The sequence below is a fragment of the Neovison vison genome, chromosome 12 (assembly GCF_020171115.1).
Source record: "Neovison vison isolate M4711 chromosome 12, ASM_NN_V1, whole genome shotgun sequence".
Taxonomy (NCBI): domain Eukaryota; kingdom Metazoa; phylum Chordata; class Mammalia; order Carnivora; family Mustelidae; genus Neogale; species Neogale vison.
In genome coordinates, this window is record NC_058102.1 from 138,116,709 (window position 1) to 138,144,395 (window position 27,687).

At 41.1% G+C, this 27,687-nt stretch overlaps 1 protein-coding gene across 3 annotated transcripts in view; it reads left to right on the plus strand.

Moving 5' to 3' along the window:
* The window catches only part of USP6NL (USP6 N-terminal like), a 153,973-nt gene that overhangs the window by 93,756 nt on the left and 32,530 nt on the right, over window positions 1-27,687 (plus strand). For all 3 annotated transcript variants that reach the window (XM_044229336.1, XM_044229334.1, XM_044229335.1), the window contains 4 exons: window positions 9,773-9,853; window positions 17,794-17,901; window positions 24,259-24,368; window positions 26,969-27,017. In XM_044229336.1, coding sequence (XP_044085271.1) covers window positions 9,773-9,853; window positions 17,794-17,901; window positions 24,259-24,368; window positions 26,969-27,017 — 348 coding nt within the window. The remainder of the gene's footprint in view (window positions 1-9,772; window positions 9,854-17,793; window positions 17,902-24,258; window positions 24,369-26,968; window positions 27,018-27,687) is intronic.

Sequence of the window (27,687 nt, forward strand, 5' to 3'; positions counted from 1 at the left end):
TGATTCCGGCCAACTTGCACATTAGGAAAGCATGCTGTTCCTAGTCAGGTTTTGCTCCATTTCAACTACTGGAACATTCTCTTTCCTCCTCAAACTTCCAGTACTTCCTTTGTCCTCTCGGCTCATCTTCTTCTTGTGTCTTATAAGAAAATAGAAGCAATCGGAGAACGTACACAGAGTTCCACAGCCACACCTGCCCACCTGTCTTCATCTGTGCTTAGAGGCTCTTGTCACTGTGAGTGATTACACTTGTTCACTGACATCACTTGAGCTGTTCTTCTCTCCATCTCCCGAGTTCTTTCTCTTTCTGCTTGATGTTCCCAGCAGAGTAAAATTTCTTATTTCTCCTGTAAACAACACCCCAGTACCAGTCTTCTTTTGTTCCATTTCCTCCTCAGAACTACCCAGATTCTCTGTTGGTCTTACAGCAAAACTCCTTGAAAGAGGTGTCTATACCCTTTCTATTCCATTTCATTCCTGCTTTTCCTTCTTGCGTCCATTCTTATCCGATTTGTAACTCCCACCCTTTCCCCAAGCCCCCTCCTGGCCTGTCTTAGGGTCTCGAATTACCAGCACACGGTGTCATCAGGTAGGCAGTTTCAGTCTTCCCCTTGACCTACCAGCAGCTTTTGATGTGGTTGGCTCCGGTCTCATTCTTACACATTCTTCCTTCCCAGCCTTCAGACGCTCAGGCTCTCCGCTTGTTCTCAGTTTCCTCTGCTTGTTCCTTCTCATCTCCTAGATCTCTGTACCTCGAGGTACCCCTGGGCCCAGGCCTTGGAACTTCTCTTTTCTGTCTGAATTTTTTCCTTTTGGTCTCATCTCGTCTTTTGGTTTTAAATGCCGCCATCCATATCTGTGGCTCCCTGAATCCCATACTTGTATATCCTTGCATATACATTTAAATGTCTACACTTAAATGTCTGACTTAATCTGTGCACTTAGATGTCTAACAAATGTCCAAACAGGAGTCTGGTATTTTCTTTAAATCCATTCTGTTAACACACTTCCCTGTGTCAATAAATGGGAGCTCCGCTTTTCTGCTTGTTCAATCTAAAACCTCTTAAGTTACCTTTGACTTTCTCTCTTTCATAGTCTGCATTTCATCAACGCTGTGAGCTCTTCCTTCAAGATGTATTCAGAATGTGATGACTTACCATCACCACTTCTGCCGCCCTGTTCACTGTAACCTCTCTTCTGGAATTTCCTGTCTTCCTGCTTCTGCCGTTGTCCCCCTTTCTCCACCATGATCTTCCTGTTCACCAACAGAGACAGTATGAGCCTGTTAAAATACGTAAGATCATGACACTCAGATTGGAACATTGTGTTGCCTCTCAGTCATATCCACAGTAAAACAGGAAGGCCTTAGAGTGGTCTTCAAAGCTCTTTATGACGTGGTCTTTGTTAAGGCTCTCATTTCCTCCTCAGTGCCTCCTCTTCCTTACTCACTGGCCTCCGTAGTGGTTCCAGAGCATGCCTGCCATATTGTTTCTTTGGCTGCTTCCTCTTCTGGGGCGCTTTCCTGCCTCACCGCCCAGTAGCTATGAGATACATTCCATTTCCTTTGCTATTTTCTCACATGTCACCTTCAGAATAAGACCCTCCTCCGTGACCGTCATATCGAAAATTGGGAACTCCCTCCCCCCACAAGTGCTAATTATCCCTCTCTTTCCTGTTTTTCTCTTTAGCACTTAAAACTATTTCACATTTTAAATATGTTACTCACGTCTTTAATTTGTCTGTTTGCTCACTAAGATGTCATCTCTTTGGGGGGGTTATCTACTCTGTTCACTGCTGTACCCCCAGAACACAGAGCCCTGCATATAGTATATATATGCTTAGTAAGTGATGGCCGAATGCATAATTCAGTGAACATATCGGCTGCTTTTTAACACTAAATATGGTGACCTAGACACTTTTGAATATTACAATGGCATTTATTTGAGAGATTAGGGAGAGTAGAATTAGAAGGTATCTTTTAACAAAATAATATCCATATTTGGCAAAATGAAATCTGGCAACTCCGTGTAGACTCCTCCCTTCGGTGCCTCTGCTTCTCTTTTTCTTTTGCATAGTTTTCTGGTGCAGGAAGTTCAGAAGTCTGGGAACTGGTGGTACAGATGATTCAAGAAGGGTGACAGTGAGGGAAAGAAGAAGCAGAAGACAAAAACTAGTGGAGGATGCATGCCTGAGGGAGGTTGTCTTTACATTTTTGTTTTTTAAGAGACTTGCCTGTAGAATAAAAGACCCACCCAGTACAATTATGCTTATAATTAATTGGTGGTTTGCTTTAAAGAGCATAATAGGAAGTCACTAAAAAAAACCTATGCATACCCTAATAATTTAACATTAAGATGTAATTTTATATGCACTTGCCAGTCTTTTACTGAGAAAGATGCAGGATGCCGAGGCTGCTCATTGAGATTCCATTTATGCCTTTTGTAGAAGTTTTGTCTCCTATTACATGACCTGCCTTGTATACTTTTGGTCTCTTTAGAGTGGAATGAGAACTTTAGACATATGCAAAGCAGTCTAAGACTGTAAACTTTTGAGTTTATCAGAATTTCCCCCAGTTTTTCTGGGTTAAGTTTAGTTCATTGTTTTTCAGTGACTGCCTAGCCCTAATAGCCAAGCCTACGGTTTCCAGGAAGCTAATAAAAAATTCTGCATGTATTTTTTTTTTAAGATTTTATTTATTTATTTACTGGACAGACAGAGATCACAAGCAGGCAGAGAGGCAAGCAGAGAGAGAGGAGGAAAGCAGGCTCCCTGCTGAGCAGAGAGCCCGATGTGAGGCTCGATCCCAGGACCCTGAGATCATGACCTGAGCTGAAGGCAGAGGCTTAACCCACTGACCCACCCAGGTGCCCAAAAATTCTGCATGTATTACTTCATTGAATAACATCGGTGGAGATAGTACCTTGCTGAATCTTACACGTGTTTATTAATCTTTACAAAGCATAGCCTTGAAGCATGCGTTACTGCCACTGGGGAAGATTTGCATACTAGCGCCTGGTCATGGCGTCCTGGTTCTAGTTCCAGCTTCATCCTGCACTGTTTTGCCCAAGGCCGTTCTGCGTTTAAAATAGGGGAAGTAGTGGGCAGCCCCTCATAAGAGGATTCGTGTTGATGTTTGCAGAGTGCTTTGGAGTCCCCCAAACAGGCATTTAAACAAACAATTACACTTATTATATTTACTCAGCAGAGAACAATATTAATAATGGATTATATTATTTCTTTGAGCTTATTGATGTTTTTAATAAAGAGGAAAGGGTATGTAAGGCTATGAATTTTCATGAATTCAGCTATTCCTCTATGTAATGCAGTATTTTGCATAGCTTATGGAATATTGGAGCCTATTCATATCTTTAAAAACTGTATCTTAATTTTATGTGCTGTGAAATCTTACTCCAAATACAGGACCAGTAGACGTTTCAGTGTCGTTCTTCTGTCAAAACGGGACTCTCTTTCCAGTACTTCTTGTCCTCTCCTGACCTCTGCTGGTGAGGTCTAGGTGTATGTGACTCTGGTCCGCTGTCCTCAGTCACTCGTCCTAATCCTCAAACAGAGAGACAGGAAAGGATCTGAAGACTTGAACTTTGGTAACGTTCCAAGATTTCTTATTCTAGAAGAGAAGGCCATTTGATATCCACCTGTGTGTGGTGCGTATGTGTACATGTGTATGTGTGTAGCTGTTACTCTCAGGGTTATTGATGTTGTCAGTGATAGGAAAGCCTGTGACTGCGCAGGGGATATGTTAATACCACGGGGATGCAGCAGTTTCTACGCATTTACTGTTCAGTTGGTCCTGCCTAGGGTGAAAAATATAGTCTGAAATCACTGGAGATTGAGAAGCAGCAAGGGAGACATTGGTCGCAGTCAGTTTTAATCCTTTATACCTTTCTTGCCTGAGCAGGAGGGACCAGTCCAATTCTGAGGGGCATCACTTAGGACAATCGGGTATCAGATTGCAAACTTCAAGTGGAAGTTTAGTCCTTTTCTGAAAACAGCTCATGGGAGGAAAAGTGCACAACAATATACCGTTTCCATAGTCAGTGGAGGTGACAGAGAGGTAGCAAAGGGAATATAGGATAGATACAAAGACTTCGGCATTATTTTCCTCTTGATATATGTTGTTTTTACATTCTTGGGAGAATAGAATTTTCCTATACTAATGTGGCTTCTATCTGCTTTTAACAGTTGTAATGATGAACTCACCTAGTACCCAGATCTTAGTTTTTGAAAACCATTCCCCATTAAAAAGAACGACTATTTCTTTTCTTTTTTCTTTTTCTTTTTTTTAAACAAGACTTTTATTTATTTGAGCATGAGAGAGTGTACCAGCTGGGTGAGGGGCAAAGGGAGAGGGAGAAGTAGACTCCCTGCAGAGCAAGGAGCCCAATGTGGGGCTCCGTCCCAGGCCCCGGGATCATTGAGCTGAAGGCAGACACTTAACTCACTGAACCACCCAGGCACACTGAACCACTATTTCTTAAAGAAGTGGCTAATCTAGGGTTAGCGTAGAAAAAGTAAAAAGTAAAGTGAACCTGATTATTTTGTGCCACATAGAGCATGTCTAAAGGATCTGCTTCAATTAAAGGAGGAAATCTCCAACCAGGTAAGAGGAAGTCCTGCCAAATTTGGGACAATTTGAGCTTCTAAAAGAATAATGACGATAATGAGTTTTAACACATTGAATGAAATAGTTCTTTTATACCATAGTGCTGTTTGAAAGGGAGGAGGAGCTAGAAGGGAAAGCTTTGAAATAGAAAAGTATCAGTTAGTAATATAGAAGGAATCATCAGAAAAAAAAAAAAAAACCCGCATCATTTTAGCACCATCAGAATCAGAACCTATTCAGGCAGAGATTATCAGTGTTTGATAAGACCACGGACTTGTTAAGGACCAGGATGTTCACAGTCCCTCACAGTGTGTCACACAGATTACAGTTGACCGTTGACCATACAGCAGAGTGACCCCTCATGAAGTTGGAAGTCCACATACAACTTTAGACTCCCCCAGATCTGAACTACTTAGGCTGCTCTTGACCAGAAGCTTCATGGGTGACACGAACAGTCAATTAACTTAATCAATGTATTTAATATATTAATATATATTAGTGTATTTTATATGCTCTATGTGTTAAATCCTGTATTCTTACAATAAAGTAAGCTAGAGACAAGAAAATGTTTTAAGAAGATCGTAAGGAAGAGAAAAATACATTTACAGTCCCCTGCTGTCGTCAGCATATAAGAGGACCCATGCAGTTCAGACCCGTGTTGTTCAAGGGGGAACTGTAGAAGTATACAGTGTGCTGTTCTTCTAACCTTCTGTGGGTTTAAAGTATTTCAAAATAAAAGTTAGGAGCAGTAAGATGTCTGTAGTGGAAGTCAACAGAGTTATATACTATCGGTTTTGTACGGACTTCTAACATTAGTAGTTCTGCCTTTTGGCAGTACTTTGAAAAGTGTTGCCAATATGAAGGACTGATACCATTTTTACCATTATGCAACATAAGAGAGATATTATAGTTCATTTCTGGTTATTTCTCTCTCACGGTGATTGAATTGCTGTCATAAGAATTTATGATCTTGTTCCATCCATTCATCTTCTTTCTCCTTCCGACCCCTCTACCACTGGGATCACAGAACGCTATTAATTGTTTCACAGTGCTGTTTACTTATGTTTTCTTACATAAATTATGTTTATATTTATTTGACTTTTAAAGTAAAAGTGCCACTATTTCAGGTGATAAAATTAAAAGAAGAGTATATGATATGGTTCCTGTTCTCAAGGAGTTTATACTTGAATAATAATAATAACAACAATAAGATTTGGGTATTTAGGGCAACTAAAGCACAGCTGTTAGGTGTTAGAACAATAATCATAATAATTCTTATTTTTATAGACAAGACAACTAGGATATAGAGAGATTAAGTAACTTGCCCCAAATGAAACAGATAGGAAGGGGCAGAATTAAGATTTGCATCCAGGCCACTAGGATATAGAGAGATTAAGTAACTTGCCCCTAATGAAATGGATAGAAAGGGGCAGAATTAAGATTTGAATCCAGGCCAGCTGGGAACTTAGTCCATGCCATGCTGAGGAACAGTTAATTCTGGTTGGAGGATGGAGGCATTTGAGAAAGGTTCCAAACTTTTGACATCTGACTGGGTCTTGAGAGGATACATTTTACCTAAATGATGGTGGGGAAGAGCATCACTGGCAGACAAATAGCCAACTTTGGTTAAAGAGGCATGACATGAGATCATGTGCTGAGAGTGACAGGGATTTCAGAGTGGCCAGGTCATACAAGTAGCAAGAAGTAAAGCTGGAAGGCAAATGGGACCATGAAGGGCCATCCATGTAGAAGTTTGAACTTCATTTGTAGATCGTGAGTAGCCATGGAAGGGTTTTTAACCGTGACACATTCTGAAAGTTTTGGTAGACGGGATTGAAGACTATCAGGGCTACGAGTAAGGAGTTAGTGCCTTCATCTAGGAGTTAGGATGCTGAACTGGGGTAGGGGGCGTGTTGAAAGCAGGAGCCGGGATTGGGACCAGCAGAGTGTGGTTTGGGGAGTGGGATGGAAGGGAAAGGATGATGAAAACCAAGAAAAACTAGAACGTTTGGTGGCCTTAGTTGGTAGTGATGCTGTTCTTTCATGTTTGGGAAGAGCAGGGTGACAGAGGCATGGTCAGGGAAGTAGTTTTGGATATGATGAGATGGAGTGTCTGCTGAGCTTGTACGTCAAGATTCTCACTTGCTCTCTCTTATAGTCTAGTTTGTCTTGATGTTACTGAGTCCACGACAAGATGGGGTTCCTTACCCTGTTTTTCTAGAGCAATCTAGAAACCATTTATTGGGTTACCATGGAGTAACCATTTGTTACTTGTGATTTTAGTTACTTCTTACTTCAGAATAAGTTCTGGAACAGTTAGTTGTAGCATGTTTGGTGATAAAGTATATTTTATCCTCGAGTTAGAGATTCATGAGTGGGGTAGGGGGACAGATACTTGCATTCAAGTCAGTTGTGGTTGACTTGATGGCATTATGGAATTAACATTTAAACCTGATGGAACTGCTGATACATAATTTTTAAGTCCTGCAGCTGGGAGCTTTTCCAAGATGTGTCTTTTTTTTTTTTTTTTCCTTCCCTGTAGGGGAAAGAAAAGCATACTTTATTAATGGTTTTTAAAATTGTGTGTGTGTCTGTGTTTTGCCCTTGCATGTTAATGTATAGCATTTAACATTATGTATATGGTAGGAATTGGAATACAGAATATGTCTTTAAAAAAAAGAATAACTATTTTTTAAAGTGATTCATTGATAATTCATAGTCATAAAAATGAAAGATAGCAAGAGACCTGCTAGGTCTCAGCAGGGTTGTTCCTGGCAAGTGTCTGTTATTATACTCTTGGGTTGGCTTGAATTATTTGGTGTTTTCCTGTTGGAGGAGAAAGGGACTGTGCTTTGAAGAAGTCAGGGGAGGAAGTACAGAACAACAACAAAAAAATACTTAACTTAGATCAATCTTAATTTTTCACAGCTTGGCCTTCTCTAAAGTCACATTTAGCCGAAACATTAATTAGATTTCAGTGCCTCACCGAGCTTTACAATTAAACATATTTCTGGAACCATCTGCAACATTTTATCACTAATAATATAATGAAGAATATGCTTAGTCTTTTGAAATGTGGGAATTATAGCAATATGTTTTGCTCACGAATGATCATCTTTTATTATGAAAAACCCATCACAATTTTTAGAAAGAGTTAAGTAATTAAAGAGTCTAAAAAAATGTGCCTAAAAGTAAAATTCCCTAAAAATATTTTCATTTTTGGAAAATGAGGATCTTTTCCTAAAATCGGGATTTTCTTTGGGATTTTATGCTTCTTCTAAATCTAAAAATACTGTTGGTGGGCAAATGTCATCTGCCTGTGTGGGTCTGTGTTGAAGACCGTTGATAAGGAGCCATTGCTTTCATTGGAAACCTTAGTCACGTGACCTGTGCAGAGGCCTCGTGGGAACAGGAGACCTCGCTATGGTGGCTCAGAGGGCAGGTCCTGAAGCCAAACTGCCTGGCTGTGAACCGCTCTTCGCACTTGAATTTACTACATAGGGGACTCTGAAAGACAATAAACCACCTTGTGCCTCTGTTTCCTTATTTGTAAAATAGAGACGATTGTACGTACTTCGTAGGGTTGTAACGCACACCGTTTTGAGCCTAAAGTAGATCTTCAGAACTGTTTTCTGTGCTGTCTAGTCTTTCATTTCCTTTGTTTTTGACTCATAGACCTATGTAGACTTACAGAGTCCTCCAGAAAAGAAAATGGTGGGCATTGGGAATTAACAAAATAGCAGAATCTCAGCTCACTCATAAGAAACGATCACATTGGTCTCATTTCATGAAAATGAAATAGTTCAACGCTGCTCTGTGCCTGGCACTGTTCCAGGGACTGGGGAAAACGCCCACGTGTCTGTCTTCCTGGGGCACACAGGCCTTAGGGGAGAATGCAGGTGAGGTGTGCAGCAGATGTGGGCACCCTAACTCGGAAGCCTGGTAGGAGACAGTCCTACCACCTGGTCCCAGACAGGTCACCGCCAACTTCCTGGCTGAGGAGGGTGTTTTCCCCAGTCTGAAAGGATGGAATACAAATGTGCCTTCTGAGCATTCAGGCTTTCACAGGGACAAAGGAGCTGTATATGCCCAGACCTTTTTCTAAACTTACTAATTAAACAAGTCACTTTACCACCTTAAGAGTGAATAAGAGATTGGATAGCAGGTCCAAATAATTAGGAAAAAAAAAACATTCCTTCTCCTGGAAGCCAAAGAAGGGAGGAAGAAGAATTTTCTGTACCACCTTCCCCGTTCCCCAGCTTTGCCCCAGTCCCAGTCTGGTGTGCCATCCAAGACCCCTGCCTACATTTCCAGCCCCATCTTCTGATGCTTCCTTTTTTAGCCTTTTAGAACTACTGTAGGCCGCCCACGGTGCCCTACTGTCTCAGAACATTTATCCATGCTTCATGGAATATTCAGTCCCGTGTTGCACGTGATAAAAATTCTAATAATCTTTCAGCAAACCACAGATCTTCATTCAGGGCTTATCTTCCTTAACATCCCTCGCTGGATTTGACTTCTTCTTGCATTGTGACCTTATGGTCACCTTTTCTGACTGTGTTGTCATACCTGTCACAGTACCATCAATGTCCATGACAGTTGCCCTGAACTTTATTCGGGGCAGCAACTCTTACTTACTTTGGATAAATTTTTCACAACATTTTGCTAGGTGGATATCACTTGCTCCACAAAACGAACACTCAGCTCTCCTTTAAAGAATCATCTCCGTCACTGTAAATGTTAAGATGGTAGAATTCAGGAAAATGTCAGAGAATGGAATTTTAAGTTGTTTTTTCTGTTGTTGCTGCATAAAAAATATTGCACAATATTTTAGAACTTCCTTTTGGTTTAATTTTGTAGAATACATGGAGTTTTCAGTGATTAGTTTAAAAGCATTAGAAAATTGAAATAATTCCTTTCTCTTTACCTGTCCCATTGGAGCATCTTCCATATATTTTACTTTGGTTGTGGAATACTACTGCTACAACTATAATCACTTATCCGTCTTTTTAAAGTTAGATACCGTATTTGCAATCTAAGTGCTTAACTGTTTCAGTAGGTTTTTTTTAAGCAGCATTTTCTTTGACCTTTTTTTGTACTTTGTAAGTATGAAGCCTCAAACAGTAACAATGAATCTCAATTTTATTTTAGCAAAAGCAACTGGAAATTGAAAGAACTACTAAGTGGTTGAAAATGCTAAAAGGATGGGAAAAATACAAGAACACCGAAAAGGTAATTAAAATAATGTTACTTCTCTCTGAAACTGCGCAAATTCAATGTGGATTGTCCCAATAAAAGTTTCTTTTAAATTATATAAGTATTAGTGTTCATATTCCTTCTAAAACTTTCAGTAGAATTTAATTTAGTGGGATGCCTCCAATTAGGAGTCGTTACGTTATAACAGAATATCCAGGTCAGATCAGTTTCAGCACTTTAGAGGATGTCCCGGGTGGCCCGGAGCTGGATGGTTTCAGGAAGGATTCGCTTCAGACGCTCCTTCGTGTTGCCTGTGACGTCATGTCGCTCCCTCTCTCTTCTCTGCCTTCCCCAGTGCCAGCTTTACCTTGAGGTCGGCTTCCCCCTGGGATCCAAATCCTTGCGGCAGTTCCGGGCTTCATAGCCACAGGTCACACTGCTCAGGAAGAAGGCTGGCCTCCTGAAGCAGGAGGAGTCTTTCCGAAATCTTTTTGCCCTGCAGAGTTGGTGCTGAGTTTTAAACCAGTTAAAACGTAACACGCACATTTATTCCTGTCACTGCCACTCATCACAAAACTCTTTAAATATTGGGAAGCTGTGGAGTTCTTGGTGGCAGAAGTTTTTCTTAAAAGAGGAAAGGTCTCTAGTTCAATAAAGGTGGGAATACCAGAGCTAACCCAAGTGAAGCAAAGTCAAGTCCTTTACGACAGGACTCCTCAGAGTCTTTACTGTTGTAACATGTGGCAGGGAGAGCACACCTTCAAGACAGACCTTAAACTGAGTGGAACTTATTCAACCATGGATATCTTTTTGTCAGAGGGCATCTCACAGGACTAGTGCCCCTTTTCTTTTTGAGCATTCCAAAATAACCTTACTTAACGTCTGTTAGACTCTTTTATTATTTTATTTTCATCAGGAGTAAGCTCGTTTTGAGGTTGTTGGTTTTATTAAATGTGTTTGAGCGTTAAGGTTGGAACTCAAGATGTTCTTTTGAGAGGAATCCGTTCAAAGTAGAATGTTAGTTACAACATCTGTGCCCTTGTTCATTATCATGCTGTCTCCCAGAGTGGCCTAAAGTTGGCGCCTACTTTACTCCATGTCTGTGGGAAGATTACTCAACTGGTAACTACAGGGTAAATGTTGATGTGCGGCACCTCCACTTTCATCTCAACATTTGGTCTAGGAAGAGATTTGTAGACGTCTATGGCTTTATGTTCTTCTCGAGCATACATATATCTGTGAAAGTACGTAAGCCGGTATAAAAATGAGCAATTCTACCATTATTCTGACAACAGTTCTGGCTAATGTAGTTCCCAGTAAGAGAGACTTTTAACAGAACAGTTTCCTTGATGTATAATTTTAAAGCACTTTCTCACAACTATAATGCTAGAATTATTTGATAATATATGGTCCAGTTTGGTGAGCAACAGAATGTACCTTCTTTTTTTTTTTTTTTAACATTCTTTTTTTTTTTTTCCCCAATTTATTTATTTTCAGAAAAACAGTATTCATTATTTTTTCACCACACCCAGTGCTCCATGCAAGCTGTGCCCTCTATAATACCCACCACCTGGTACCCCAACCTCCCACCCCCCCGCCACTTCAAACCCCTCAGACTGTTTTTCAGAGTCCATAGTCTCTCATGGTTCACCTCCCCTTCCAATTTACCCAAATTCCCTACTCCTCTCTAACGCCCCTTGTCCTCCATGCTATTGGTTATGCTCCACAAATGAGTGAAACCATATGATAATTGACTCTCTCTGCTTGACTGATTTCACTCAGCATAATCTCTTCCAGTCCCGTCCATGTTGCTACAAAAGTTGGATATTCGTCCTTTCTGATGGAGGCATAATACTCCATAGTGTATATGGACCACATCTTCCTTATCCACTCATCCGTTGAAGGGCATCTTGGTTCTTTCCATAGTTTGGCGACTGTGGCCAGAATGTACCTTCTAAAAGAATTGCTGCTTTCAATTCATACCTCGTTTTAAATTGCATTGAGGAAAAAAAAAAAAGGAGCGTGTGTGTTTTTCTTCTCTTCCAAGAGGAGGTGGAAGTTTTCTGTCCACACATTCCTTACTTATATAATGGTAATACAAAGAAATTTCTAAAAGTGTCTTGAAATTAAAATATAGCTGTGATAAAAATATTTGGATCTTTAGAATCTAAACTTTAATGAAAGACAGTTTCCATTAAGGTTGTTTGTGTTGCCTGTGTCACAGTTCTCACGGCCCCTGGTTCAGTAGTACTGGGTTTAAAAAATACAGTCTATTAAGTGAAGTCATCTCTGTTAAGTGGAGACATTATGATTTAATTAGTCGTGGTATAATTGTGTCTGAGCTATGTCACAGCAGAGTACCTATGACAGATAAAGTTTGTTCCCATTTTTTAAGTCAAGTAATTGAAGGGACCTTATATTAGTTTGCATTTTATTTTACTAATGGGAGGATGGAGGCACCAAATTTATAAATAAATTTCTTAAGGTCACACAGATTGTTAGTCGCAGCAGGAGGTCCCATGTCCACACGCGAAGGCTCGTTTACTGTACCATCTTGCACGTTTGCTTTCCGTTTGGTGTTTGTCAATAAAAAGTCAGAAGGAAATAGAATGTGCTTATAAGAGCCAATAGGGCCTTGTGTATGGTTTAAAACTTTTTTCACATCTGGCCTTGAGAGGGGCTCGTGCCCATCTGGAGGCCGAGATGGAGACGCGGATGGAACAGGGGTGTGCACAGAAAACGGAGAGGCGGTAAAGAGATAGCAGCTCAGCACGAACTCTTGTCTCCTGCTAATACACTTGGGGTGTTGCATGTCCCCCACATGGAACCCTTCTGGGCTGGCTACAAAGTTTGCTCGCGGGCCAGCATGTGATGTGGACTGGCACGTTCATCACGACTGTGAAGTCACTAAGGTTAGAAAGAGTTATTGGAAATGTTAGGTCAGTCAGTGGAATTTTTTTTACTTGATGGATGCTTAAATATATCTGTGACTGAAATAAATTACTTGTTTCTGTTGGCAAGGGAACAGAGATACTAAAAGCAAAAGGTAGATTTCAGGGAACCTTAATTTATTTTTTCTTGAAGATTTTATGTATCCTATCCCTAAAAAAAAAAATTCTAACAGGATTTTAGAGGTACTGCTTTTTAATTTAGAATATTAAAATGCTGTTTAAATCCAACATACAGAAATTCTGTATCATGGTTGTTAAAACTGCTGTCGGGCAAAGTCGGTAAAGAGCCCAACTCTTGGTTTCAGCTCAGGTTGTGAAACCGAGTCCTGTGTCAGGCTTCGTGAGCAGCATGGGGGGGTCTCCTGGAGATTCTCTCTCTCCCTCTTCCACTCATGCTCTCTCTCTCTCACATATAAGTAAATAAATCTTGAAAACAAAACCAGACCGTAAGAGACTCTTAATCTCAGGAAACAAACCTAGGGTTGCTGGGGTTGGAGGTGTAGGGAGAGGGTGGTTGGGTTATGGACATTGGGGAGGGGGTGTGCTATGGTGAGTGCTGTGAAGTGTGTAAACCTGGCGATTCACAGACCTGTACCCCTGGGGCTAATAATACATTATATGTTAATTTAAAAAAAAAAGACAACAAACAAACAAAACAACAAAACCAGAAACTATGGTCCCTGAAGTCAGACTAACTGGATTTCAGTTCTTCTATAATTTGTTAGTTGTATGATTTGGTGTTCCTGTTCCGCATCTTCATTTGCTCATCCGTAACATGGGGATGCTAACAATAGCCTGTTCCTCTTCGGGGTGCGATGGTACAGGCTCCCTGCTTCCCCGGCTGCTCCTACTGCTTGTGTGCCCTCGCCCTCTCTGACAAATAAACAAAGAAAATATTAAAAAAAGAAAATGCGATAGTATGACAAGGATTAAATTGATATAGAAACATATATGCAGGCTCCTAATAAATAATCACAAAGTGTTAGCATAACATTTATTATTAAAGTCATTTTTACTGGATTCATTATTTTCCTCGCCCTCATCTCCGCATTGCCCCTTCCTGCCAGATCCCTGTGGGTCCTTCAGTATTGATCCTCGCCGACTCGGTCACGTAGAATTCATCCCTCCCTTCCTCCGATACAGTATTTCTCATACAGCCTCAAGGGGAGAGCCGCTGTGTTGGTCTGATGAGAAGTCACCACCGCGTTCACTGCCCTCGCCCCAACAGCTTTATTCCTCAACTTTTTCCAGTTTTCCCCTCCAGTCTCTTGTGTCCTGTAACAGAAGGGCTAACAGCTCGTGCACATTGAGGCAGTGCAGTGCCTACTGTTATCCTTTTCCCACTCTGGCCCCCTCTGGGGAGTCTGTCTCTGTCCCGACTTCTCCCATCAGAGTGTGACGCCCAGCTCTGTAGCAGGGAGTATTTTATAATAAAGGGCTATCAGTTTATGGTATCAGTTTATCTGCCTACACACCAATTTTCCCCCCCTACTGTGAGCTCCACAGAATTTCTTCATGTTCTAGCCAGAGCACCTACCTAGTAAGTGTTGGCCACAGAGCAGGCAGTCATTACCAAGCTCCTTTTTAGAATGAATGAGCGATGTTCATTTATGAGTTGGGATAAACACCTACCACCTGCTGCTGCTGAAGTCTACTTAATTTAAAGCTGTGATCTCTTAAGAGGCTGTGGGATTTGGCAGAAGTGCCCTGAAATTGGACTAAGAGGAGAAATTCTTTGACTGAGGCGAGCCACTTCTCAGTGCCATGGTCCCCCAGCACTGAAAGTACTCGCTTTGCCTACACTCCAGGCTATCGCAGAAAAGATGAGGTATTACTTTGTCAGTTGAAGGATTCTCGGCAAATGTAAACTGGACACTGTTCTGGAGAAGAAGCAAATTTTATTTGTGTATGTCATACTTGATATAATTCCTACGTTGTTTTACAAAATTTTCCAAAATTTCTATGATGGTCGAAAATTATGTTTCTATAATGTCTTTCTGTCCTGTAAGAGTTGTATTTGAAAAACAGTAGGTATAATTTATTTTTTTTTTCATAATTTAAAATTCTTATTTTAAGGTCTCATAATTTAATCCTTGTTCTGGTATATGTGACTTTGTATGCATGTTTTTTATTTCACTGCCTCCTAAAGCTGAATTCCAGATGCATCCCTTTCTATATTCTTTTTTTTTTTTTAATTGAAGTAGAGTTGACTCACAGTGTTACATGAATTTCAGGAGTGCAGCATGATGATTTGACAACTCTGTGTTATGCTTCCTTTTAAATACAGTTTCATTGTCATTATTTTAATGCTTTCTGCTCTTGGATTCCCTTAGTATTTTCTGATCTGTGTATTTTAGTAAGTTCACTTGAGCGGAACAGTGGGTACTAGCTACATGCAAAATGGTCTTGGAAAGATGGTCTTTGTTTTTTGTAAAATGTAAAATAAATACCTTTTGCTAAAAGATGGTGATATCTTGTGTGTGCCTTGGGCACATTACTTAACTTTTTTGTGATTCACTTTCACCATCTGTAAAATTGGGATAATAAAATATGGAATTGTTGATGTGATTAAATAAGAGAAACATCTATATATGGTTTAAAATAGTTTCCTATATATAGTAAAAGACCAGTAAAAGTTGTGCCTCATTTTTCTAGCCCTGGAGTAGCACTGAGACCATTAATTTTTGCTTTCTACCAGAAATTTCTCTGTATTTATTTATTTATTTATTTATTTTAAGATTTTGTGTATTTATTCAGCAGAGAACACAAAAAGTAGGGGGAGTGGCAAGCAGAGGGATAGGTGCCTTGCTGAGCAGGGAGCCCAGTGAGGGACTTGACGCCTCGGATCATGACCTGAGCTGAAGGCAGCCTGAGCCACCCATGTGCCCCTATTATTTCTCATTAATATAATCATAATTTAATTTTTAAAAAATATACATACTTTACGATGAAAAATAGACATATATAGTTGGTGAATACAGAATTGGTTTAAAAGCAATAAAATAACGTTTGAAGTCTTTTCAAGTAACACAATGTGAGAAAGACATGTCCGAACTCTTGTTTTACTCATTGAAAATACGAGCCTGATGGAGATTCACGTCCATCGAAGTTAATCTGCTCACTGTCATCATATTCTACTTGGTTATTAAAGTTTCACTTTTCACTTTTGTAGTAGTTTCCACATCTTCTGATACTCATATTGGATGCTTAGAATAGAGCATCTTCACTTTAGAAGTTCAGGAGATAAATTGAAAATACTTCTAGTATAATGGTAAATGTTACGACTTTGGAATGAATGTAGATGACAGACTTTGTTTAGGAACATAATTCTTAAATTCATTTTCTTTTTTTTTTTAAATGACAGCTTGCAATTAAAGGTGGTAGCTGTTTTCCTATGTGGGAAATGTTGCACGTAGCAGAGTCTGGTTTACACAGAACTTTTCTGTATATATTCTTCCAGTCAGAGCTACTGCACGAGTTCAAAAAACTTCCAGGATTCTAATCAGTATCTACTGAAATTTCAAATTTGAGGCATAGTGTGTTTATACCAAAAGAACAAAGCCAGAACTCCATATGGAATTACCTAATTCAAGGTCATTCATATGGAATTACCTAATTCAAGAGTTGTTCTAGGGGTGCCTGGGTGGTTCAGTGGGTTAAGCCTCTGCCTTCAGTTCGGGTCATGATCCCAGGTTCCTGGGATTGAGCCCCGCATCGTGCTCTCTGCTCCGTGGAGAGCCTGCTTCCTCCTCTCTCTCTGCCTGCCTCTCTGCCTACTTGTGATCTCTGTCTGTCAAACGAATAAATAAAATTTTTTTAAAAATTGTTAAAAAAAAAAAAGAGTTGTTCTACATTGTTACTCATTCTAAGTCACAGCATCAGTTTATAAAACTACACCATGACTTAGGTTCTGAAGCTTTAAATTAAAAAAATTTTCAAAGTGAGGTAGTATAGGGTAGTAGTAGTTGAAACTCTGCTTCTTAACTCATAACTCGTCAGCGTTTCAATTACTAGAATTTCCTGTTTTCCTAGCCATCCTATTCAAATATATTATTTTGATCATGAAGGTAAATATGTACCTATTCTTACCTCAGTCCCCAAGGTTTCAGCCATAATTTGTTTAGTCCTTTCTTTGTTTAGACATGTTCTTTTAAATTTCAAAGTTTTATTGTGCACAACTTTGTGATAACCATAATAGATGTGTATGTTATTTGAATATATAGCTTTGCGGAGGAAGGATACATTATAGGAAGATGGAGAAGCAGGTGGAGTCTTAGGATTCATAGAGTGACGGCGTACAAGGATCCGAAGAGTTGACAAAACTGATGATTTATTCCTTGTCCCATTCAAAAGTGATGGCAGGTTATTCCTGGAGAACTGCCAAAATCAAAGAGGAGAGGGAGACGGGAGTATGGGGTAGAGTTGTGGAGGGGAGAGGAGGGACAGGGAGTTGGGGAGTGGGGGAGAGAACTAAAGATTGTGGGGGGACCTTAGCCGAGTCGTGAGCACAGGGTGTGTTACGTTGATAGGCTCTGGAAAGCCCCAGAGAGAAGACGCCGCAGGAAAGGATATTAGGGCTACACTATTCTCTACACTCCCATGAAAACAGTTTGGGGACAAAGAAATCTGTTTGCTATTTGAAGCCTTTTAGATGTGTGGGAGAAAAGGAAGAAAGTATGTAACTAGTTAATTATATCAACAGGGAGTGTGTAAGTCAGATGTTCACACCTTAAAAAAGAACACTGATCGTGCTGTGTGAGGAGCACCTTTGTAACCGTATGAAAATACTCACGTCCTCGGCGTACCTAACGTTTTCCTTGTGGTGTACTCTGCCGGCCTGTGTGTGCGCCTCCCAGCCAGGATCCGAGAAGTAGAGATGGTGGGATCCAGGTGTCCTGTGTCAAAATGTATCAGTTATCATGGGTGCTTTGAAAATAAAGGACTAACAGGTATTAATTAGTTGATTTGAGGGCTCAGTCTAAGATTTTTGTCATTTATAACCTTCAATTTATTTATTTCATCAAGTTTCATAGGAGAATTTACAAAGGAATCCCACTCCAGCTCAGAGGTGAAGTCTGGGCTCTGCTTCTGGAGATCCCTAAAATGAAAGAAGAAACAAGAGACCTCTATAGTGTGAGTATTGAAAGCTAACTTGTTATTTTGAAATTGAAAAGTAAACCCCCTTTCTTTTCACTTTCAAGGTGATATAAGATATTCGTATCATTTGAAGTTATAGTGAAATGATATTACATTGAGTTGTAGAAGCCTATTATTTTCTTGATTGTTTGGTTTAGTGCCATGTAATTCCTGACTTGTGAACAAATACTTCAGGGAAAATGATACTTTCTGTATCAGTCAGTAACTGTCCAGTGCTTTTCAAATACTTGAAATGACTAGTGTTGGGACATAGTCATGAGGAAAATGGACTAACACCTGAGCGTAGCTGCGTGTGTGCCATGTAGTGTTTTGTGTTTTTTTTTTTTTAAGATTTTATTTATTTATTTGACAGAGAGATCACAAGTAGGCAGGGGGGTAGGGGGTAAGCAAGCTCCCTGCCAAGCAGAGAGCCCGATGTGGGGCTCGATCCCAGGACCCTGGGATCATGACCTGAGCCACCCAGGTGCCCCCCATGTAGTGTTAATAAAGAGATCTACAGGGTTGCTTCTAGACTTTGTGGGAAAACCGCAGTGGGATTCAGTTTGTCCAACGGCTGCCTAGACGTGGTTGACTGTTTGCTTCTGGGTGTGAGAAAAGAATTTTTCTCCAAGACTAGTAGGTATCTCTCGGTTTGGTTGTTTGTTAATCGAAGGGCAAACTTTTAACTCAGTGATCAGTAATGCTTTCCTTAAATTAGGCGACACATCTCGTTCACCTCCTTGTCATCTCAGGTACATCCCTTTCTAAGTCTGCAGTTTATAGTAACCTTTGAAAGGAATGAGTATCTGAAAATCTTTTTGAAATATGTCCCTCAGAAAGTGAATATAAAGAGAATAAAATGGGTGAAAGAAAAATTGCTTATAATTTAAACTCAAAACTAATTAGAAAAGGAACTTTGGAATACTCTTGATATTTTCTTTCCTTTTTCATGAAGTGTGTTTGTGTGTGTAAGATTTAATCAAGGTGAAAGATGGTAAGTACTGGCTAATTTAAAGGGTCACTTATTTTGTGTGTCTAAAAGGTTGTTTAAATTAGCTGTTGGGGCCCTACACAGACTATGAGTTTATGTGTTAGAGTTTTAGAGTTTCAAGTTATTTTAGTCTGTTGATTAAGTACTTGCTTTTAGTATCATAGTCTTAAAGCCAGTATTGAAAATGGTGTCTGAGAGAACATATAAAATCTAACCCCAGGGTGCCTGGGTGGCTTCTGTTAAATATCTGCCTTCGGCTCAAGTCATGATCCCAGAGTTCCGGGATCGAGCCCTGCATCCAGCTCCCTGCTCAGCAGAAGCCTGCCTCTCCCTCTCCCACTCCCCCTGCTTGTGTTCCCGCTCTCGCTGTGTCTCTCTCTGTCAAATAAATAAATAAAATCTCTTTAAAAAAAAAATCTAACCCTAGCACCTAGCACAGTGTGTCGTAAATGGTAGGTGCTCATTAAATTCTTGTTTAATAAATGAGAGAAGACAGTTACTCTTCTTCTGCGTGCTGTTTTTGTTTCCTAGTGCCACAAACTGAGTGGCTCCCAACAGCAGCACCGTCTTCTCTCGCATGTCTGGAGGCTGGAAGTCAGACGCCAGGGTGTCAGCAGGTCCCTAGATTGTCTCAAGGCTTGGGGAGAATCCTTCCTCACCTCTTCCTAAATTCTGGCATTGCTGGCACCATTCTGGGGCTCTCCGCTGCCTCAGTCTGCTCTGCCTCCCTCCTCACGTGGCCTTTTCCGTGTGTGTGTGTGTCTGTATGTCTGTCTGCGTGTCGGACCTGATAACGGACGCCAGTTCTCGGACGTGGGGCCACCCTCGTCCAGCATATGTCATCTTCACTCAGACATCTGCGGAGACCCTGTTTCCAAATCAGGTCCATTCACAGGTTCTGGGTAGACATGAGTTTGGGAAAGGGGCACTGTTCAATCCAGCACACGTTCTAATAGCAGAACTTTGCTTTCAGCGATCTTTTAGACCTTTTCTACATGGAATAAAATGATCCTGACACTGGTTGACATGAGGGATCTATTTAGTACATGGCAGACATACAGTAACAATAGCAAAAGAAATGACTTGCCTTCCAGTACTTTTTTAAGGGTTATTTTTTCTAACACTTTCATTTTTTTTAAATTAAATTAATTTATTTATTTTCAGAAAAACAGTATTCATTATTTTTTCACCACACCCAGTGCTCCATGCAAGCCGAGCCCTCTATAATACCCACCACCTGGTTCCCCAACCTCCACCCCTCAGATTGTTTTTCAGAGTCCATAGTCTCTCATGGTTCACCTCCCCTTCCAATTTACCCCAACTCCCTTCTCCTCTCTAACACCCCTTGTCCTCCATGATATTTGTTATGCTCCACAAATAAGTGAAATCATATGATAATTGACTCTCTCTGCTTGACTTATTTCACTCAGCATAATCTCTTCCAGTCCCGGCCATGTTGCTACAAAATTGGGTATTCATCCTTTCTGATGGAGGCATAATACTCCATAGTGTATATGGACCACATCTTCCTTATCCATTCGTCCATTGAAGGGCATCTTGGTTCTTTCCATAGTTTGGCGACCGTGGCCATTGCTGCTATAAGCATTGGGGTACAGTTGGCCCTTCTTTTCACGACATCTGTATCTTTGGGGTAAATACCCAGGAGTGCAATTGCAGGGTCATAGGGAAGTTCTATTTTAAGGGTTATTTTTTTCTAACACTTTCTAACACTTTCATAAAAAATTTTTAAAATTTGTATTCTTTGAGTTTTCCTGGCACCCTTATTTGGTGGTCTTCCCTTCCCACTCTTTCTTACTCTGTCTCTCCAAAGGTGATCAGAGTTGCTCTCTGCAGGTGGGAGCTTGAGGAGGAAGAGAACTACTAAGATTTTTCTCGGGGGGTGAGACTGTCGCTGGTCCCGAGCTGGCACTCTCATCCGCCACTTCCTCCTGTTCTTTCAGGTGTCCCTCAGTGTCACTTGTCTCTTGTGTGTGTCGTGGTAGAGCCCTGGTGGCAGTTCTGTCTCTTGTGGTTAACAACCTCACCTATGGCCTTCCTGGGGCTTCATAATCTTGTTGGCCAAAGGAACCACGATACCGTGGAGCTTTCGTGTGAATGGTTTCCACTCTCCTTCCACTTCAGGTTTATAGATTCCCTAGATCCTATTTCTTTTTAAATAAAATGTATATTCTTGTATTATTGTGACACTCATGGGTCTCGGCCCACCCAATCTCAGAGATAACTGTAGAAGCTGCTTTACCTCCTTGCACTAAGATAAGAAATATGCTTGATTTCCTGTATTCTGTACATTCATTGGTAAATATTCTAGGACATAATCTTTCTGACCTACTATTTTTTTATCTGCTAACTTGCTTCTGTCTTGAGGCTTTTTTATGTTGGATTTTCTTGTTCTCTAGAGAAACTGATACTGTAGGTGTGTTTGGGTGATTTTCTGCCTTTGAACTAAATTTTATTGTAAAGAACATTTTATCATGACCTGTCAGACATTTTCTTTCTATGTTTTGACATCTCATTTTTTAACAGGAGGCCTGTAGAACAATAACTGAAACCTTTTTACTTGCCTATTACCCTTAAAAAAAAAAAATGAACAGATTACCATTTTTAAACTAAATTTTGGTAATATCTTTTGGACTGACTTTTATCAGCGATAGTGTACAGTAATATTTTAGTGGTCGTAAATATTACTAAATATTTAGTAATATTTAGTGGTCGTGTGATTCTCATCCAATATTATAAATATCTTCCTGTGTATTTAGCACTCTGAATTATACTGTGATTACTCTTCATGATTTTAAAAGCTACAGAAGCTGCCCTTGTCTGAGCTCCCACCTCAAGACACAGAAAGTACACAGAGTTACAAAACCCTTGACACAGACACCCATATTCCAGATAGCCTGCTTCTTCCTGCTTTCAGCTAAAGTCAGGAATTAGCCAGTTATGTTTTCATATGTATTTATTGGAGTTGATTCAGGCAGAGATCTGTATCACCAGCACATGGTAACCCGAGTCAGTATAATATATGTATATAGGTGCATAATTATACATTAGCATGGTTAAGTATAGATTAGTATACATTTTAATCTCTTTTATCTAGTTCAGTTTGGGAGATTAAATATCCTCATTCAGCTCCCTTTCCCTGAAATGCCACGAAACTGACCGCAGGGAGTTTCTGAAGGGCAGAGCCCACAAGGAGTAAGAATCAGGAGAGAGAATGGCCGCCAGTGTCTGGAAACCAGACAGGCCCTTACTATTCTCAGCAAACCCAGGAAAATGGAAGCCCCGGCTGCCTGATTTCGATCTCAGAATCTCCAGGATCCTTGGTAAGTGTCAACTTCAGGTGCCTCGGGGAGCGGAGGTGAAGCTCAGAACCGTGGAAGCGGCCCGGAGTCCGTGGCCGAAGGAGTTAGAGCCTGGACGTCACCCCGGCCCGGCGCAAGTCCGAGGTTTACCATTTGGAGAGAATGAACGCCGGGGCCTCTGGGCTGGAGAGGACCCAGATGTTCCCCGGGCGGGGGCGGGGGGGGGGCGCAGAGGAACTGCGTATCCTGAGCTGCTGCCGTGCTGGCCTCCTCCCATCTCCTTGGTGGCCAGGTGCTGGTCTTCCTGACCGGAGACCAGAAGAAACTTCTCTGAGGAATCTGCCCAGCCGCGGGACATAACCCAGAGACACTGACTTCAGGGGAGCCCCAGCGACCCTGCCCGGTCGGATCGCTCTGCAGTGGAGACACCGTCGTGAAGCCCCGCCTCCGCACACAGAGCTCGCCATCAGCTTTCTGCTGTTCTACGTTTAGATAGAAGCGGACAGCCAAATACTGCTGTTCACTTGAGGAAAGGAGCTAACAGAAAGACACACGAGAACAAATGGACAAAAGAAACGTGTTAGAAACAGACTATAGAGCAAGAAGACAACTTAGAAGAATGATCACAAGCATCTTCAGAGGGATCAAAATAGGTATGACATCCATAAAGCAAGTATAAAAGCCTATAAAAGGGAACCTTTGAGAAAAACAAAGAGCTTTTTAGTTATAAAAAATTATAATAGAACTGAAAGATTTGAGAGGATGTTTGAGAGTAACAATTGAAGGAATTTCCCAGAAAGCAGATGATAAAGTCAAAGAAATGGAAAATAATAGAGAAAATACAAGAAAGTTAAATGACAGCTGGAGATTCCACCCTGTAATAATAAGTTCCAGAAAGGAAATGGGAGTTCAGGCGGGAGGGTGAAGAAACCGACAACGGAATGACTGAAGAAATCACTCAGAACTGAGAGACGGGAGTCTCCATTTATAAGATTGAAAAGATCCATCAAGTGCCAGCCCTGTGGATAAAAATAGATACAAATCAAGCACAAAAGTGTGAAGTTTCAGGACAGTGGAGAGAAAAATGCCTACGAACTTCTAGAGAAAAAACAGATTTCGTACAAAGAAGCCAGAATTAGAATGGCAACGCTAGAAACTAGAAGGCAGTAAAGGCAGTGCCTTCGGAGCAAAAATATTTTCCAGTTTAGAATTCTAAAACAGCCCAGCAGTTGAGTAAGAAGGAGGTAGTAGTACCAGACATTTGAAGTTTCAAAACAATTTATCTTCCCTACACCCTTCCACAGGGGCTACTAGAGGATGTGCTTCTCTGGGACAAGGGAATAAACCAAGAAAGAAGATGACGTGAGACGCAGGGGACAGGGGACCCAAGCGAAGGAAGGCCTAGCAGAGGGTGAAGGGGGACCCCAAGACCCCAGCTGTGCAGCAGGCCCAGAGGTCCAGGAGCCCAAGGCTGGAGCAGGTCTGAAGGCTCTGGAGAGACATCTGCACAAAGTTGAAATCAGAGAGTATCTTTTCCATTGCAATTTTCCAGCGCCCGGGGAGATGGATGTGGTTTAAAGTGAGTTTGGGATCGGATTAGCAACAAGCCTGTAGAAAATGAAGCAGATCAAGAAACAAGGCAATGATTAGTTCAAGGGAAAACAAAAATACTGTGCCAGAAAGAAAAAAGAAATCCTAGTAGACTCTGTGGCTCAGCTGTGAAGAGCTTTTACGTAGTCTTATCAAGGCAGACTCCGAAAAGTGCTTCATTCCTAATTAAAATTGAATTGTATTGTTAAGATGGGAAGGGAAAGGTGGTGGTTAGAGGGAAGGGATGGATGTGGGAGAGATGGGGACATGGCTCGGAGGGAAGATCTTCATTGTGTGCCTTTCCACGTTCATTGGTGAACCACAGGCGTGGTTTTCCTAAACCAAGACCGCTTTTCACAAGAATTATTTTATGATTTCATATTTTAATGAAAATTATTTTCAATAACTGATTTCCTTAAAAATGTGCTTTCTTCCTCTTTTTTTTCTCTTCAGAAATTAAAACACAGAGCCCGGGGTTGTTCACCTGATATCAGACAGATAGACCTTGATGTCAACCGCACATTTAGGGACCATATTATGTTTAGAGACAGATACGGTGTTAAGTAAGTAAACTTTCATGTGATGAAATGTAAATGGCATTTATAAAGAGTATTAAAGTCTTTGTTCACTTAAAACATGAATGAGTAGAATGTCTTGTGTGAACTATAATTTTGATGTAGGTCCTAAAGGTTTAAGCTTTTGCAGATTGTTTGGTCCGTGTTGTGTGACACCTAGTGTCTAGGTTCGCTTAAATTTTTTAGCCTTTGACATAGTAGATGCTATTTGGTTGGCAAAGAGTCATTTTATGATCTGGGAATTCTTAAAAATGTAGTAGCTACTTTTACTAAAATCTTAGTGAAGAAATGGGAAATTGTGTTTGAGGACCAGGTCAGAGACAAATAGATCCCTATGAACTTGACCCCAATGCATCGCTGAAACTAAAACAGATGAGGAGTGAATGTCTGCAATGAGTATTACAGTTTATGCATGAGCAGTGTAGTTTTGCTGACCTCTGTATTGGCCGAGTTCAACATGAGAAACAGAAACCAGTAAGAGATGTGTATTCAGAGACTTATTGAGAGGAACTGGCTTGGTAGCAGGGTTGACTAGGTAAGTCCCATATCTGGAGAACAGGCCACCAGCAGGGACAGCCTGCAACTCCTGAGCCGAGCTATTGTCCACAGGAAGAGCTACTTCAGGGAGGCCTCACATCTGCTCTTACAACCTATCACCTGATTAGATCAGGCCCACCAAGACGATCTAGGAACTAGGATCATCTCTGCTACTTAAAGTCAAATCCTGCTTACAGATTTTAATTACATCTACAAAATGCCTTTTTTACAGCCACATGTGGGTTAGCTTTTGAATAATTGGGGGCTATACCCTAGCCAGGGTGACACCAATGGTGTACTGACCATTATAGTACATCCTTGGCAACTCAGTTTCCAAATACAGGTTAATACAAGGTCATGCTTCACCTAACATGATATAACTCTTTAGCCTGGGACTGAAACTAGTCTAACCCTTTCCCCACAAGAGGATACAAAGTCCTTGGTGATGTTTACTCTTTTGCTTTGATGCTCTAAAACTTAAACACTGCAATATAAAATTAACTGTTAATAATACATCTGTCTAATATAGCTAATATGTTAGATGAAAAGGGAAAAGGAAGGAGGAAAACAAATATTTTAAAATACGTATGTATAAACATACACCAAAATAAGGAAGAAATGCTCACAAAAATTATAATCATCATCTCTTTTTTTTTTTTTTTAACAAGATTTTACTTATTAGAGAGCGAACAGGGGGGGAGGAGTAGAGGGAAAAGGAGAAGCAGGCTTCCTGCTGAGCAGGGAGCCTGGTGTGGGGCTTGATCCCAAGACCCTGGGATTATGACCTGAGCCGAAGTTGGACACTTAACAAGCTGAGCCACCCGGGTGCCCCTAATCATTTCTGTGGCTGGGTATGTAGTTATGACTGATTTCCACCACCCATTTCATATTCCCTTTGTCCTCCACAGGCACGTGGTCATGATACTGTACCTGGTGGGGTGACCTACATTTTCATTCTGGACCATCACAGTCCTGCCCGAGTTAGATTGCTATAGTTTTCCATTGACTTTAATCCCACTGTGCTAAGAGACACCCCAAGTATTCTCCTGCGAACTAGGCCTACTCTTCCTTACATCTAGTGTATAGTAGCAACTCAGTTTCTCCTTCGTAATCCGGCTCATTTGCTCCAGCTGGTACAGTCACCTCCTTCTTTGCTTGTTGATTCAGAGGCACAAGGAGCTCCAAGTGGCTGGGTAGCAGTTTCGGCTTCCAGTTCAGTGGAATCATTGTGTCTCCTGATGAAAGTATTTCTCTCTTTGGAACTAGGAGTCCTGGACCAGCAGAGCTTAAGGCTGACGGAATGGGAAGTGAACATTTTGCTAGTGGACCACTAGGGAAAATAGTGGATAGAGTCATCCCCGTTTCTGCCCCTTGAATCTTGGACCCCAGCATCCTGGCTGTGGGAGAGAGCGCTAGATACCGTGGCTGGTGGAGAGCATAAAGTGCCTCCCAGAGGATGCCGCAGCCCTCGTGCCTAGCGGCCACTGTAACACAGGCTTCCCAGGGCCTCCGCAGGCTGCCTGCTCCCGTGGGGATGATTTCAGTGAGGGTGGTTGCCCTCCTTCACTGGAAGGAGGGTAACAAATTGAAGAGACTGTGAAGCCGTTTATTTTTTTTTTTTTGGCATAAATTGTATCAGAATGAATGTCAGGGGTACCTGGGTGGCTCAGTTGGTTAAGCTTCAGTCCGACTCTTGATTTTGGCTCAGATCATGATCTCAGGGTCATGAGGTCGAGCCCTCACAGGGCTCCGTGCTGGGCATGGAACCTGCTTGAGATTCTTTCTCTCCCTCTGCTCCTCCACCCCCTTAAAGAAAAAAAAAAGAATGTCATCTAAATCTAATATAAATCTAAATAAATCTTAAATTTAGACTGTACAGAGTGTTGTGTACATTTGAGCTTGGGATCATTTCTTTATTACAGTAGTACTTTTGTCTGGATTATCTGTTTTCTGGCAGACTACATTTATTATTATACATTTTTTTAAGTTTGTAATTTTAAAACTACGTGAAATAACCAAAATGTATTCAACATGAACTTTGTTTTCTCTAGGCAACAGTCACTGTTCCATGTTCTCGCCGCGTACTCGATTTATAACACGGTAAGTCAGAGCACAGCCACTCAGGTCTTTTTGAGGAGCTGGGGGGGAACTCTCTGGGCACCCCTGCCTCTGTGGATCTTTTCAAGGCTTCTCTGGTGACCTTGGGATCTCAGAAAAGAGCTGATTTAGAAGCAGGAAAAACCACTGTATACCAGCGAAGCTCTCATTTTCCTCCTTTCTCTGAATTATTCTGTTGTGGTGTTATTTGTTACCTTGTTTTTATTTTACACAGTTGTGAGGAGAGTGAGGAGGGCTGGAAGTTTTAAGAAGTCGGTGGGCAGATAAATTTTTGCTTGACCCTTGCGCTGTCTTCGTCACCCGCCGGGAGTTTGCGTTTCAAGGTCACATTTTGTTTACTCAGCGAGGGCCAAAGAGGAGACCTTGTGTAGCTACTTGCTAACCCTCGGAGTAGGCTAAAAGTACACGTTCTGACAATAGAACATGTTGTCCTTAACATCCCTGTCATTCAGGGGGGGATGATAATTTGGGGAGAGACCAGTTAGTGTTGAACCTAACGAAGATGTTAGATGCTTGTTGAGTAGATTCTATGCAGGACAACCTTGAATCTTGGGTGTGTAATTTCTATTAAAACCTCTAAGTTATAAGAAATTTCAAATTAGGGAAAGTTTAAAAAGAGTTATTAAAGGCCTTTTCATAGAAAAGAAGCAAT